Source organism: Scophthalmus maximus, chromosome 7 (genome assembly GCF_022379125.1).
Source record: "Scophthalmus maximus strain ysfricsl-2021 chromosome 7, ASM2237912v1, whole genome shotgun sequence".
Classification (NCBI taxonomy): Eukaryota; Metazoa; Chordata; class Actinopteri; order Pleuronectiformes; family Scophthalmidae; genus Scophthalmus; species Scophthalmus maximus.
In genome coordinates this window covers 4,461,114-4,475,676 of record NC_061521.1, presented here as the reverse complement: position 1 = coordinate 4,475,676, position 14,563 = coordinate 4,461,114, and the positions used below count along the sequence as shown (strand labels likewise).

At 41.9% G+C, this 14,563-nt stretch overlaps 1 protein-coding gene and 1 long non-coding RNA gene across 3 annotated transcripts in view; one reads left to right on the top strand and one right to left on the bottom strand.

Annotated features, from left to right (window-relative positions):
• The window catches only part of cadps2 (Ca++-dependent secretion activator 2), a 218,154-nt gene extending 205,101 nt beyond the window's left edge, over positions 1-13,053 (bottom strand). Inside the window, exons 1-2 of one of the 2 annotated variants that reach the window (XM_035642193.2) lie at positions 12,914-13,053; positions 12,441-12,835 (exon numbers count right to left, since the gene is read on the bottom strand). In XM_035642193.2, the coding sequence (XP_035498086.2) occupies positions 12,441-12,788 (348 nt within the window). In that variant the 5' untranslated portion in view covers positions 12,789-12,835; positions 12,914-13,053. Of the gene's footprint in view, positions 1-12,440; positions 12,836-12,913 lie in introns of those variants that run through there. The other variant, XM_035642194.2, reaches the window with a different exon arrangement.
• LOC118315154 lies at positions 681-2,759 on the top strand. Its single transcript, XR_004794809.2, has 3 exons — positions 681-746; positions 1,463-1,622; positions 1,712-2,759. It is a non-coding gene; the product is annotated as an uncharacterized LOC118315154 (long non-coding RNA).
• Positions 13,054-14,563: the final 1,510 nt, after the last annotated feature.

Below are 14,563 nucleotides of genomic sequence, written 5' to 3'. Positions count from 1 at the left end.
TTTTACATTTTCTGTGAAACAGCTGCAATGGAAAATTACTGCAGCAAACTTTCAGATCATATTCCACCATCCGTTCTGTCAGCACAACTTTGTTTTTTGTTATTGATTTTTTTATAAATCTTGTGATTGGTTGTGTGTTTTTAGAAATCTATACTGTGGCAACTACACTTGGAGAAAAAGCTAAGAACAACAATGGACAGAGTCAGACTCACTGCATTGTGGAGTACTGTACTGTCAGAGAGTCGTCTTTGGCCCCCGGGGCCAGTCTTTCTTGCTGTCTGATGCTCTTCACGGAGCTCCCTGCTCTGCGAGAGCCCTGCTGAGACATCCTTTCACATCTCCGCGAGGAGGAGGTGGTGGAGGACAGGTTACATAACCCTCTGAGAAGAGCTCCATCCCAGGGAATCTGACAGGGAAACGAGTGATGACAAAGGAGGACGGAAGTCGCCTCCAGCTATCTGAGGCCAAAACTCGCGCCCACTCCTAAAAAAAACAAAGCCTCAACATCAGCAGAAGTGGCTTCTTATAGCAGAGTAGCAGGAGGAGATGGCGTTTATCTTGTTTGTGTAATAAACAGCTGCCAGGGGATTAGACATGTGAAGGGAGGGAGGAATGCGTGGGTCTCCATCAGGAAGGGGTTTCTGCAGTCATGTTTCCCTGCTTGGTTTGTCAGGTGCGCTTGGAAACAGGAAAAACAGAAATGCAGGGGAAGACTGGAATGTTTGAAAGGCAAGAAAACCCAAAAGGTAGGCGTATCATTATGTCATGAAAAAAATAGCTCACGAATGACTAAATAAACAAATATTCACAAATTTCCTTCATTGGAATCTTAACTCTGACCACTTTCACTTGATTCCACATATATCTCACTTTTATTGAAATCACAAGTCTTAAGGCTGCAGCACAGACTGGAGAATATTCAGAGATGCTGCTGAGTCTGCAAGGTCAAAGGCTGCATTTCATGATTCTTCACTCAAAACTCAAGACTCAAGGCTCCACAGGTTTCTGAGGCGGCAGCAGTTCCATGTCCACCTCTGAAGACAGAGGCAAGAGAGACTTTCTGCAGAACTGCAGAAAAACAGCTCTGAAGTAACTGAGTAAAGCTACTTCCCATTGTGGATCTGAAAGCCAGTGAGGAAGTCAGACCTTGGTTGCTTCAGGCTGCTGCTGCTCTGCCTCCTAGCAGCTGCACACTTCAACCAAAACTCTGCTTTAGGATCTAGCGTAAAGATATTCATCTGCATACAAAGGGGAGGAAATTTCTGACTCAGCCCTTCGGAGCTTCACACTTACAACAGGTTAAATGTTGTTCCATTTCAAAATATCTGCCCAGTGCCTTCATAAAGGAGATAAGATAGATTGGTTTGGGCTTGGAAATAAAAAATAAATAAGACTACTATTGACTTCTGTTGTGCCTGCATGTGGTGTAATATGGACTACAGATCCATGTTGTTTCATCAAGGGACACACAAAGGGAAACAGCGCCAAATGGAACCCAAAAGACTCCAACTCCCAGGATGAACCACTGTCGAATTCCGAGTCTGGGGTCTGCGACCCGCCGCTCATTGGACAGATGCGCCGGAACCCACGCAAGTTCCGGTAACCACGCCGGCTGAAGCCAGGTAAACGTGTTAACCCAAGTTTGACAGACTGACCCCACGAAGGAGATGGCTGACAACAATCTTTCCCCTTTCCTTTTTTCTTCTTCAAGTCAACTCGCTGGCCCTTCGCTGCCCACCAAAGTCTGCTCAGCCGCTGATATTTCCACTGCACGCCGAGGCAGCCCTCCACTCGCCACAGAGTGGAACACGACCGTCACCAGAGCTGGGAAGCCGGACGGATCGGCAATACACCGGTCGCTACCACGCAACCCACGCAACCCACGTAAGAGGCAAACGTATCTGGGCAGAGATAGTTTAGCTGATCGAGTAAACTTATTGTTAATGTTGGCTGTTTGTGAAGCTTGTGAACCTCAGAGTCCTTATCTTAGTTGCTGCCGATCACCTGAAAGATGTGAATCCGTTTTTAATGCTGCAGAATACTGTGATGCTAATTTTTGATAGCACATGTCTTATCTGTATTGTATTTATCTGCTAGAACATCGACACGCATGCCCGGTGATAAAATTACAATATCCTAATCTCACTCTGGTGCTTTGTACCACGTGAAGACCTGACCTGCGTTGTCCCTTTCTGGATTGCTAGTTAGCTTTGCTACCGTGTGTTAGCACAGTGGGCTGTTTACAACAGGTGACCAAGACTACAGCTCACGCTGTGGTGAGTGTTTAAACACGCCACTGTCTCTCTCAGAGGAACCTATTTTCTTTCTCTTTCTCCTCCTACTAACCACCAATACACACAACCATGTGCTGTCACACTGTAAGCTAGCTGTAGTTAACGCTATGCCACAATGCTACATGCTCCATCAACCACGTGGCCTACCATGCGGGGCCCCTGTGCACACAGGCACGCGCCCACACACACGTTTGCACACACACAACCACGTGCACACACATGCAAGCGCACACATATTTGTAGCCTAGCATTAGCTAGTATCAGGTTGGATTAGCGGTCGCTAACATCACCTAGTCTATGCTATCTAGTGCACACACACACACACACTTACGTCAATTTATGCTTGTGTACAGATTATGTTTGTAGTTGTAGCTTCTCTTGTTTATCAGTTTAGAACTGAGATTGATGACAGATGTTTGTTTTATGTAAGTACTATTGATTGCGAATTAGTAGTGCTGAGGTTTAATAAACTCTATTATATTCAAAGAGAAACTGTCTGTGATATATTGTGGTGTATAAATGCTGGTTGCGATGGTCAGTGCTCGAATTCACACTTTCAGTGTTCAACCTATGATCTCAATATCATAAATATAACATACACCCATTTCTGACTGATTTCACAGGTTTGGTTAATTAGACCCTGTTTACAGGGTGGTGCCCCGAATTTCTATTTCTTATAATATTTTTTATGACTATTAATAATTGCCTTTGATAATGATTAATAACTTGCTAATTTCCAAATCTGCTCCTACCAATGTACAACACTTCTCTCACCACATTTGCAGTCAAGGTCTTGCCCAAATCAGACTGGTAGCTCAGTTGGGATCTGCTTTACAACCTGAAAGCAAATTATTTACTAGAATTACAATTAACCTCTCCGGGCTCTTTGGGAAAAACACATCCGTTATTCTATCTCGACAGCACTGGATGGAAACGTGGGCAGTTTCCTTCCCCTCGTCTGATTCACAACATGCCTGGAAGATTTCATCAGTGCCTTACGTTCTTTCACTTTCACAAAACATAAATCAAACAGCCCTGTGAGACACATGACACAATACTGTGTACTTGTACACATTTTATTACTTTCTTGGTCTCCTGCAATTCAGAAGAGCTCAGATGAGCTGAGTGTTAAAAAAAACGGTAAGTGGGGTCTCATACGAACACTTCAAAGTGGTTGCCATACCAAAAAAAAGACGAGCTACAGCAAAGATCCCCAACTGGCGGCCCAGGTCCGGTCCGCAAAAGCCAAATGCTTTGCCCGCGACGACCCACTAACGCATCTGTCAAAACACATTAATAAAGCGTGCGCGGCTCTACCTTCTCATCCCACACCATACACTTGATCTCTTGATAACTGTTGTATGAGTGGCATAACGCCTGTTGGGAATGAATCTATATACTATGTGTGTGTGTGTGTGTGTGTGTGTGTGTGTGTGTGTGTGTGTGTGTGTGTGCAGATTGCGATCTGTTTTATAATAATGATAAACGCTGCAGCGTCTCAAGTTTAACAAGAAGTATTGGTGTGGATTTTGCCACGCTGTTGGGGAACGTAAGGGGTTGGTCCCTATCGAGAGAGCCCTTCAGTCCTAAAGAAAGAAAAACCTCTCCCCTGCTTCCCGAGTCCCGACTCCGGTCTGGACTCTGGAAGCCGGGCAGGAAAAGTCCAACACTTTCCAAACAGCAAAAGAACATGGCCTACCCAAAAAAAAAGCGTAAAGGTGACCAGGAAAACCGTGAGTTAAAATCTGACTGGACTGATCAGTTTTGTTTTATTATACCAGACCATTAAAACCTAAACCGAGGTGCTTGGTTTGCAGAGCAGCTGTCTGCAAAGGGGATAATAAAAAGAACAATTATAAAATGAAAACAGAAACGGTGGACAATACACTTCTAAAAACAGCAAACTAATTGGTAAAATTGAATACAACAATTCAATAATATGAAAAGAATATAAAAATGAAAGGAAAAATAATGATATTCCGATATTATTTGGTATAGGCACATATACTAAAAGTCTCAAACTAATAATAATGTGCTGGTGTGATATTGTGGCATTTTACCTCATATTTTAAAAGTGACAAACTGAAAATGTGTGTGTGTGTGTGTGTGTGTGTGTCTATGTGTGTGTGTGCGTGTGTGTGTGTGTCTGTGTGTGTGTGTGTGTGTGTGTGTGTGTGTGTGTGTGTGTGTTGTTTGCTGTTTAATAATCTTGTTATGCAGACATATGTCAGGCCTATGAAGAAAAGTTGACAGTTATCTTTTCTACTCAGTCCTATCCTTCAGTAATGTCACTTGCTGTAATGCTGTTGTCATTGTTTGGCGCAGTGAATTTAAATGTTTTGGGTCTGAGTCAGATATATAAAGGTGTATAGGTGCGTGTTTAAACCCGGACATTTTGGCCCTCGGCTTTGCATGCTTGACATAATTCGGACAAAACTAGTTGGGGAACCCTGAGCTACAGAATACTTTGCACAGCGAGCTGACAAGAAGCTGCAGACGCTTGTTAACTATGTAAACAAGGCAAGAATAGATGTTGCACGGCTGGTTTCTCTGCTTCCCGTTTCTCTTCAAAACTTCCCCCGAAGGCGTCAGGTTTACGGTCAGTCTGATTCATATCTGTGGCAGCTCTATGGAGCTAGTCCCCATATAGTGCAAACCACTGAATACCTGCTAATGTTTCCATTCATTCATGACACCCGGAAAAGCGTCCTAAAGAATTTGAGCAATCCCACAGTAGTGCACATTTTGGTTTTTTTCTTAAAAGGTCATGATCACAATGGGAAGTCAGTGGGGGATACTGTCCCTGCACTAGTGGCTCCTTCTAATTGGTCAGATTATTTCTTCGTTGTGAACATTAAAATGGTAAATTGTTATTAAAAGTTTATAAACTGTAGACTTGAATTTGTATACCGAGAGTACAGATTTACACATGGCTCTTTTTTTTTCCTCAGCTGAACCTAGGGGGCTCTGTAGATCTTTTAGAGTCAAACTTTCTTTTTCCAGTGTTGAGCTAAACTAAGAGAACCACCAGCTGACTATAGTCTTATGGGCAGGAGTTTGGTCTCGCGAGTAAAAAAGGTTTGGTCGCTGGAACATTTGTGCCTATTTGCGTTATTAGCACAAATATTTGCACATAATATTTTCACACACACACACACACACACACACACACACACACACACACACACACACACACACACACACACACACACACACACACACACACACACACACACACACACACACACACACACGGGGTGGAACGGTAGGTACACATGGTTTGGTTCACACGACGGTTTGGACATCACGGTTCGTCACGAGAGCAACAAAAAAAAAGCAACAAAAAAACAAATGCATATGACTCTTAATTTAATGTGTCATTTAGTCTCCCCTGAGGTAGCTGGTACAGCTTCTACTTTATCAAGTCAATGTAAACAGTTAACATACACTCTCCATTGGTCATATTTTTAAAAAAATAATAGAATAATATTTCTTATTTATTTTATAAACAGTTACAAAACTGAAAAAAAACACCTGTATGTTATAAATGTTCAAAATAAATAGAATAATAAAAAAATTAAACATGCGCATTACAGGTGTTCCACGAAAGCCAAAATTAAACAATCGGAATTAAGCCTAACCCTCTGCCGACACACCATCCTTGTTAGATCCACCACTCGCTCACCGTTGCTATTACCAGCTCAATGGTATTCCAAAGTTTTCCCATACCGCTGCAAGACTATATTGCTGCAGCCTTCTGCCCTTTCGTCTCATGCCATCTCGCCTGGTGACGTCCCTGATCTTCTACTTTTCAAAACATAAGCCTGCGTCTAGTCCCCTATGGCTTCTTCGTACTTTGGTGTTTGGGGTATTTTTGAACTAAACAGTAACGCTAATCATGCAAATGAAAAAAATACTTAAAAAATTTCTATAAGATAAATGCAGACTATCAGCGGTCCTTTCCGCTAGCTATGTCTTGTGTGACTGATTCAGTGTATGGTCGAATTGTCAAATTGGCTCAGGAAGTTTCCTAAATCTTGACGTGACCGAGAAGTATTTCATTGGCAGCCATGATAAGAGCTGTTTGGATTCTCTATAGCTAAGGAAAGGTGCTCCAATGCTTCCTTTCCTATTGCCTTTAGCATATGGTACACTGGACCTTCATATGTGGAAGGAAAGGGGAAATAAACGACCCACAATTCATTGTGGCAGCGATATTTAACATGACGTGACACGCACAAACGTAAACGATTCAGTCCGCAGTAGAAGTAGAAGAGTATGAATATGATCCAGAAGTGACGCAGGTCATCATGTAAATTACTGTTACATATGAAGCATTTACTTCATAACTTACTTACTTCATTTACTTCATTACTTCATATGTCACACGGTAGTAAATCACACTGAAAAATGCTGGATAGAGCAGCTTGCTTTTTTTGTCGTCCATCTTCGGGAATTTTTAGTTTCACCACAGCAGACGCACGTCAATAACATCTGCCGTCACATAATTATGTAGTATAGTGAAAGTCGAGTCAGATTCTCTGAGAAGCACCGTCGGCTTTACCTAAGTCCTATCAGTCCTCCGTTACACCTTTCCTTGACCTCATGACGTTTTCCACTGAGGTCAAGGAATGGTAGATAGGAATAGTACATAGGAAGGACAATTCGACCGCACCATCAGCCAATCAGCTGGAGTAAGGGATCACAGTTCAAGGTGTCCAGAAAGAACTTGCGCGTGTGAAATATTGGTTACGCATTAATGTCATCAATCAACATACCTTTTTATACCACGTACCATACCATACCAGTATGACTGCCAGCACCGAACCATAACGTCCGACCGTGATGTTACGAATACAAAAACTGTTCCAGCCCTAACACACACATAAACATGAACTGTTGAAGCAAAAATAGGCAGACAAGAATGCCGAGGGCAAAGCTACACAAAGCGGTTGTGCTCACTGGGGCTTAAGCTTTCTCGCTCACTTTCTGCTAATTGGCTATCACATCAATGCGTCACGCAAATATTTGAAGCGAAATAATTTGCGTTGCGACGGTGTGAACGCACCTTTATATTTACCAGACAGGTAAGAGTGGTATCAATTGGGGCTGTATGTGTATTTTGGCAGTTTAATGAGATAAGGCTGTCGTGTATAAAACATTCTGTTGTGCGGGCTTCAGGATGTGACTTTGCAGGTTTTCGTCCATGACAGTGATGGAAATATGGATAATAATCAAAAACAATAATGCCCAATGGTTCCTTCAAGAGCTGTTCCAGAGTTTTTAGTTATATATGTATGTACATATATATATATATATATATATATATATATATTATTGCTGTCAGTTAAATACGTTATTAACGGCATTAACGCAAACCCATTTTAACGGCATCAATTTTTTTATCGCAAGATTAACGTTCTTTTTGGCCTAGCAAACTTTGTAGTTTTTTCACATGCTGTTGCAACATCTAGTAACGTTAGAAAAACTACAACTCCACACCAGATCTAGCTAGACCGGAAACAAAACAACAGGCACACCGCACACACTTGTTTGGGCTTGCAAGGCGGCCAAAGGGTAGGCGAGCGCGAGACGCCGAAATGGATGCCAATAAGATTCTGAATCTGTCTGGAGCTCTACAAGGCAGAGCCTCTTACTGGCATGGATGACCGTCCCAAGGAATGGTGGTCTACACATGAAGGGGCACACAGTGAAATGACCCGCCTTGTACGCAAGTACTTAGCAACACTGGCCACATCAGTACCTTCTGAAAGGCTGTTTTCATTGTCTGGGCATGTTGTACAGAAGAAGCGAGCTTCCTGGTTGTCTGAAAATGTCAACAGGTTTGTCTGTTTGAGTAACTGGCTCAAAGCAAAGAAGTAGTAGGCTTACCTTTTATTGGTAACCGTTACTGTTCATTCTTTCTGGTGAGAAATAAGAGGCTGGGTTGATGAGCCTCTGGTGAATAAAGAGCAGTAGCCTGACTGCTATGTTCAAAAAGAACTTGAGAAAAATAAAGTATTAATCCATGGTTTAACTGCACTATAGGCTGAGTCCTAGTTTACCTTACATGTGCACTTCTTAATTTTATTTTGTATCGCCCTGTTTTGATCCCTTAGAAAGGGCTGTTGAAGGGGCTTTGTGTGACAAAGTATTTTTTTCACCCTTTTATTGATGGACAGTGTTACATTGTGCTCCAATGTGAATGTTAATGTGAAATTGAACACTACAGTATATGCCAATGTTGTTTTCAATAAAAAAAAAACATTTGCACAAAGCAAGCCGATCCACTTTTCCATTTTGATAAGTGCATTAAAATGAGAAAAAATAATGGGACAAAAAGAAATCAAGGGACATTTAAAATAGATAAAAATGTGCGATTAATTGCAAGTTAACTATGAAATGAATGCGATTAATCGCGATTAAATATTTTAATCGTTTGACAGCACTAATATATATATAGTTGCCATGGAAACTTCCTTTTTGGATATTGGCCCAAACATTTTCACAACCTTTTGTCAAAAGCTCCAGGTGAGATGCTGAATAGACCCTGAGGTGACATTGTTTTTTAAATAGCATGGTGCTTTTTCAAAGTAGAGCGATTGTGTGTTCACCTAAAGAGGGCATGCAAATTCTACCCTTTTGAGTTAAATGAGTAATGATTGATCTGCTTTCAAATATACATTACAAAAAAAAGAAAATCAATAGACACGACAGCAGACCTGTTTTTCCTGTTATTTCTTGCCGCAAATGATCATTAATGTGTTTCCTGGGAGGTGAAACCCTGAAGTCTTAGCTTCATGGAGGCCCACAGTGAACCCGCTGAAGGCTGCGTTGGAGCGTGGGCCGACACTAAGCATCAGTTTGCATCATTAACTCCACCTCCAGAGCCACAGCGAGCAGTAGGAAACCGACCGAATTCAAGACAAATGTCATATTTATACAGTGTTACTATGAGTCTTCTATTAGTTCACCTCGTGACAACACAGAGACAAACTTCATTCAGTTTAGTTCATCCAGGTTTTCATCAGTTAAGTAGCTGCTCAACACCAAAGCCCTGAACATTTACTGTCCCTGAAGCCTTGTCTCTGATTTTGTGTTCAGGGGTTACACGGTATTTTGAACTCCAAGTTTCTGATGTCAGTGGAAGTGAACACTACATCAGCCCCGATTTCTTTCGTACAATTCTGTGGAGTCAGACTATTGTCAGCTTCGTCGTGCGTCGTTTGCCTTGCAGTGTACAGGGGGGAGCGAGCAGCGATTAATCGCTCCCGACGTCGGACGTTCCGATAAATTTCTGTCAGAATTGTGGGCCGGCCGACTTCAGCCTCTCGCATAGTTGAAGCAGAGCCAACGAGTCGATTCCTCAAACTCTGTGCCTTTTTTCCTGACTGCACAAAGTGGCAAACATGGTCAATTTGGCTTTAAGTATAAGAAATAAATAGTATATTAAATATAATAAAAGGCAGTGTGTTGGAGTGTATCCCTACGGGTGGGGGGTCCACTCGCTGCTAAACGGTTATTGTTGGTAATATCATAGAGTCTTATGTTTATTGGACATATAGTGCATGCATGAGTCCTTTTTTTAAGGTTAATATCTGGACATGTATGTATGTTCTATGTTTATGTAATGAATATATACGTGTACGGTGTACTAAAGGCACTGTAATATAGCCATTTTCTTGCTACCCAGGGTTTTTGTCATCTTTCAAATTATCAACTACTTGCAGTTGGCATCGATTTTGCTCCATTGAAACATTTTAGTCAGTACCTTTGATAAAAGGTCATAATAAGAAATATGATCGTTATTTTGTGGCCACTCACAGGTGTAATACAGATCATTTAATTCATGCAGGTTTCAAACAACAATCAAAAAAATGCTGAAAATATCCCAAATTTTATTTTTTGAAAACTATGTAGTAGAGTAGACAAGGCTCAAGCCACCAAGTATAGGTATCAGGGTCAATTTAGACATATTTTAACAAATCAGCAAAGTATAAAAGTAAGCCAATCAAATGCTAATCCCTTATTTACTCCAATCTGGTGAGTCTTTTTTCATATCAACAAGCTCTTGTTGCCAAATTGTTTTCCTTTACAACACTAACCCAGTGGTGCAGCCTGTTGAGCTCTCATTACTCAATGCCCTGCCGGGTACATTCAAGTCAGAAAGGCTATAGCGAGCTCATTGTATTAAATATTATGTAAACCAAGCATCTACGGCTACGTTGTTGTTAAACCTCTATCTTATTTAAATTTTTAGGATGTGCCATGTATGTGCAATGGACAATTTTTTATGTAGTAGCTATAAGTATTAGATCAAACTGGGAAACTCAATACAGAGCCGGATCAGGGCCGGGAAAAAAGACACTGATCTCTATAAATTTTTGACAATGTCTAACTGTGAATTCCACTGTGAACATTCTGTGGTTTCACAGAAACGGCCCATCTACCAACAACAGAACAGAATAGCCAATCTAGCCCATAAAGGTCAATATCGGTGTAAATATTGATTCAGTGAGCCAGATGTGAACGTTCCTCAATTTGTGGAAATTCAATGGAGACACTGGCTGTTCTCAGATCTGCTACTTATTGCAGATTACACTACCTCAGCTTTCCCTCTGTGGGTTCAACATGACTTATTCCTCAGCAGATAAATCCACTCCTGCTAGTGAACCTTTATCCAGAGTGTTTTATTGACTATTCTGTCCTGCTGGGGTTAAACTGGCAACCTAGCACACACAGACATGCCTGCCGCCACCTCCGGATTTCTCCTGCTCGATGTCAAGTTGCGGTCACATTAACATGACAGGGATAGTTTATTCTACCACGTCTGCCTTCTGTCGGAGCCGATTCATCACTCACAGAATCATCAGTGGTGAATAAAAACACCTTGTCTGCCGATTTAAATCAAACACCATGAGACACTTAGAGTTTCCCAGCGGGAAAAAACATGGGTGCTCTTCAGTCATATCTGGTTCACCTGCTCGCTTTATAAGCGAGAGCTTGCAGGTCCGAGCTGGCCTCCAGCTCTGCAAACACACGTTTATCTGAATCTAACACAGACAAATCAGAGGAGAGCTATTCACCAAATCAGCTGAATGGCCATTGAATGTGTTGCAGCCAAGGACTGTACTTGAATGCATCCCTCAAAAGCACCATCTCCAAAAAAACAGAAGAAAAACAAGAACATGATTCAGACTGAACACATAACTGTGCCAGCCGAGTGTTTGCCACAAAATGAAGGCTATTCTAACATATACAGATGTGCAGTGCAGTGATTTGTCAATCGACAGTTGTTATTGTATATTAACCCCAGTGAAGCAGCTCTGATGTTGGAGGCCATTTTTTAATACCATGTGTCAGTTTAGTTGTGTTTATAAAAATACATATGAGAATGCCTACATGTTACATCAAAGCTTAAGGCAAGGTGTAACTAAGGTTGATTTTTAGAAGTATGTTTAAATATTTTTTTTTATTTTACCCTGATTTCTGATTGAATGAAAACTGAATGTGAGAATAACTTGGCTTGATTGTACTAATGCTGGTGTTACAGAGGTTGTTTGGCATCTTCTTGTTCGGGGCCAGTTTAAAAAACTGCTAAAGATGGAGTGCCAAGAAACCCATACACTCACTCCCTCTAATGTCTTTACCACTATGCCAGATTACAATTGGATTTCCCTAAATTTAAGGTTGACATTGGACGTGCCAAACATGTATACACTGCACAAATGAGTTCAAGAGCTAACATTAAACATGAGAAGAGCATGTTCAATTCGGCAGTAGCTTTACACAATGTGCACCGCTATTTTAAGAATTAGTCCTCATTGTGCAGTTGAATAACAATGATGGCCGTCGCCAATCGGGCAGAATTTCGTTAAAGGCAACTGTCTGGAAGCAACAGGAGACTCGACTAGATAAGTAACTGTTTTAATCGAACAAGTGTTACGTGGTGGTAAAATGTGAGCCGAATTCATCGGTAGCAACTAAGATACGAGAAAAAGCAAAGGATTGTTTGATTTTAGCTTGTTTTGAATACGTCTGGAAGGTGCGAGAATGAGCTTAAAATTAACATATTTTCAATGGAAGTTCGCTTGGAGGTCAACATACAACAGGTGCATGTTGATTCAATGTTAGGCAGAGACTCACCTTTTGCTGCCGTCGGGCCATGTCAGTTGGCTGTTTGGCGTTGAACGGGTAGGCTATGCACCGCAGGACGAACACATAGATCTGCAGTTTAATTTTCCTCTCCTCTTCCTCCCTCTTGATCCGTTCCTGTTCCTTCCTCTCCTCATCTTCACGTGCAGAGATGCTGTCTTTTGCACCTTTGCCGGGGGCGCTTCCAGGTGCAGGGGACTGTCGCTGCTGACCGCCCGTCCGGCTGCTGTTGTTCCCCCGTCTCCCCGCTGTGGAGGCGGACGGTTTCCTCGGATCCTCCCGCACAACTTCTGGGTCGGACTCCCCGTCGGTGTCTTCGCTGGAAGACGGGTCCAGCATGGTTCACGGCGACAAAACTCCAGTTCACGCCGACGGAACGAAATAAGCTGAAATAAGGAACAACTGTTAAAGCTTTAGTTTGTTTGTTTAAGTCGACGTGGCGTTAACAGCTGCACTTCACCGACCGAGAGTGTGGCCCTGCCGCGGTCGGTGATGTGTTCGAATGCGCGACCTCAGAGGTCCATCGGCTCTTCGTGCTGGGGGAGGCGGGGCGGAGTTTTAATGGTTAATATTAGCAGGTTGTTGTCGCGTTCGTCGCACCGGGAATGTGTCGGAATGGCAGCGCGTGCCCGCCGCCGCTCGCTGCTCCACCGCGCTCGCGCGCCCTGTGACTTAGCGCTCCCGCACACAGGTGAGCAACCTGTAGCTGCAGCCGGAGATGGGACAACTCTGGAGAAGAGGTCTCACTCTGTCTGCGTTTCAGACTAACAGAGCACTGCGAGGCTTTTTCAAAGTTCATGTGGCAATCAACCACAAGCTGACAGAAGCCAATTTCTGCCAGGGAAAAAAAACTCGAGGAAGTCCAGATAAAAATAAAAAAAGTCATAATATATATATATATATATATATATATATATATTTATTTTTTTATTTTTATTTTTTTCTGGTTTAAAAATGTCAGCATAACTTGAATGCGTAAAATCGCATATAATTCATTTGACACACTGTGTCATAGACACTTGATGATAAGCGCTCCACCACTGAAAGACTCACAATGTGTTACCCGGTACTTAATTTGATTATATCATGACCATAGACTGTATATAAACATGGACGTAGCGTCCGTGACGTCACCCATTGGGTTCTGCTGGCCGGTTTTGAAGCCCAAAGTGGGCAATTCAGCAGAGGCTCAGCCGTCGCCATCTTGGCAGGGCCTGACTCCTCCTTTACCCGGCTAATCCAAATATGGACACACAGGTGGGCCAAATGTTACTGAAACACGCACACCTACATCCAAGTTTCCCAGTTAGCTGAGGCTAAGGAGCTAAGCTAATAAGCTAGGCTAAGTGCGAGCCGGCTAGCGCCCAGAGGCTGCACCGGGTAGGCATTGACTGAAAAATGTTTGAAATAAATATTTGTTACTGAAATTATAAGTCTTAAAAAGTATGTTTTTTTATTTGTATTAGTGGTAGTTTGCACCACTATATTTTGATTTAATAAATTAAATTAAATAAACGCAAACTAAATATAAGTTAAAATGTGATGGTTAGTGTTCTTAGCATACAGTAAATGTTTTATTAACACTGGCTTGTAGTCTTAGTTATTATTGTCGTTTATTTATTATTTTGGCCTTAAGGGACAAACACATACACCAAACAAAAAAACAGAAAAACTGTAATTCCCCACTCCACTGTCGTAAACAGTGCACAGATCAAGTTTTCACACTGACAGAAGTCTGTGGTAGTCTACCTTACCTGTACTGCTATAGACATTACTGTACCAGATGATCACTTTGAATCTGACTGTAAGAAAGGCACTTTTATATTTGTTACAAGATGTTTATTACTTCCAGCACATTGGTTGTTGTTCAGTTCACCTGTGATGCTTCCACTAGCTGCACAAAACAAACCAGTACCAGTCGTGGCTGCTTGACTTTACAGTTATATCGTCTGTCTAAAAATAAAGTCACCAATATTGTGAGATGTAGCTCTTTAGTTCCATTTTATCCTACATTTGTGACATAACAGTGTTGTCAACATAAAAATGTGAGCTACATTCTTTAGTGGAATTCACATTTTTCATTATCTGAAGCATTTCTCACTCATCTATTAATT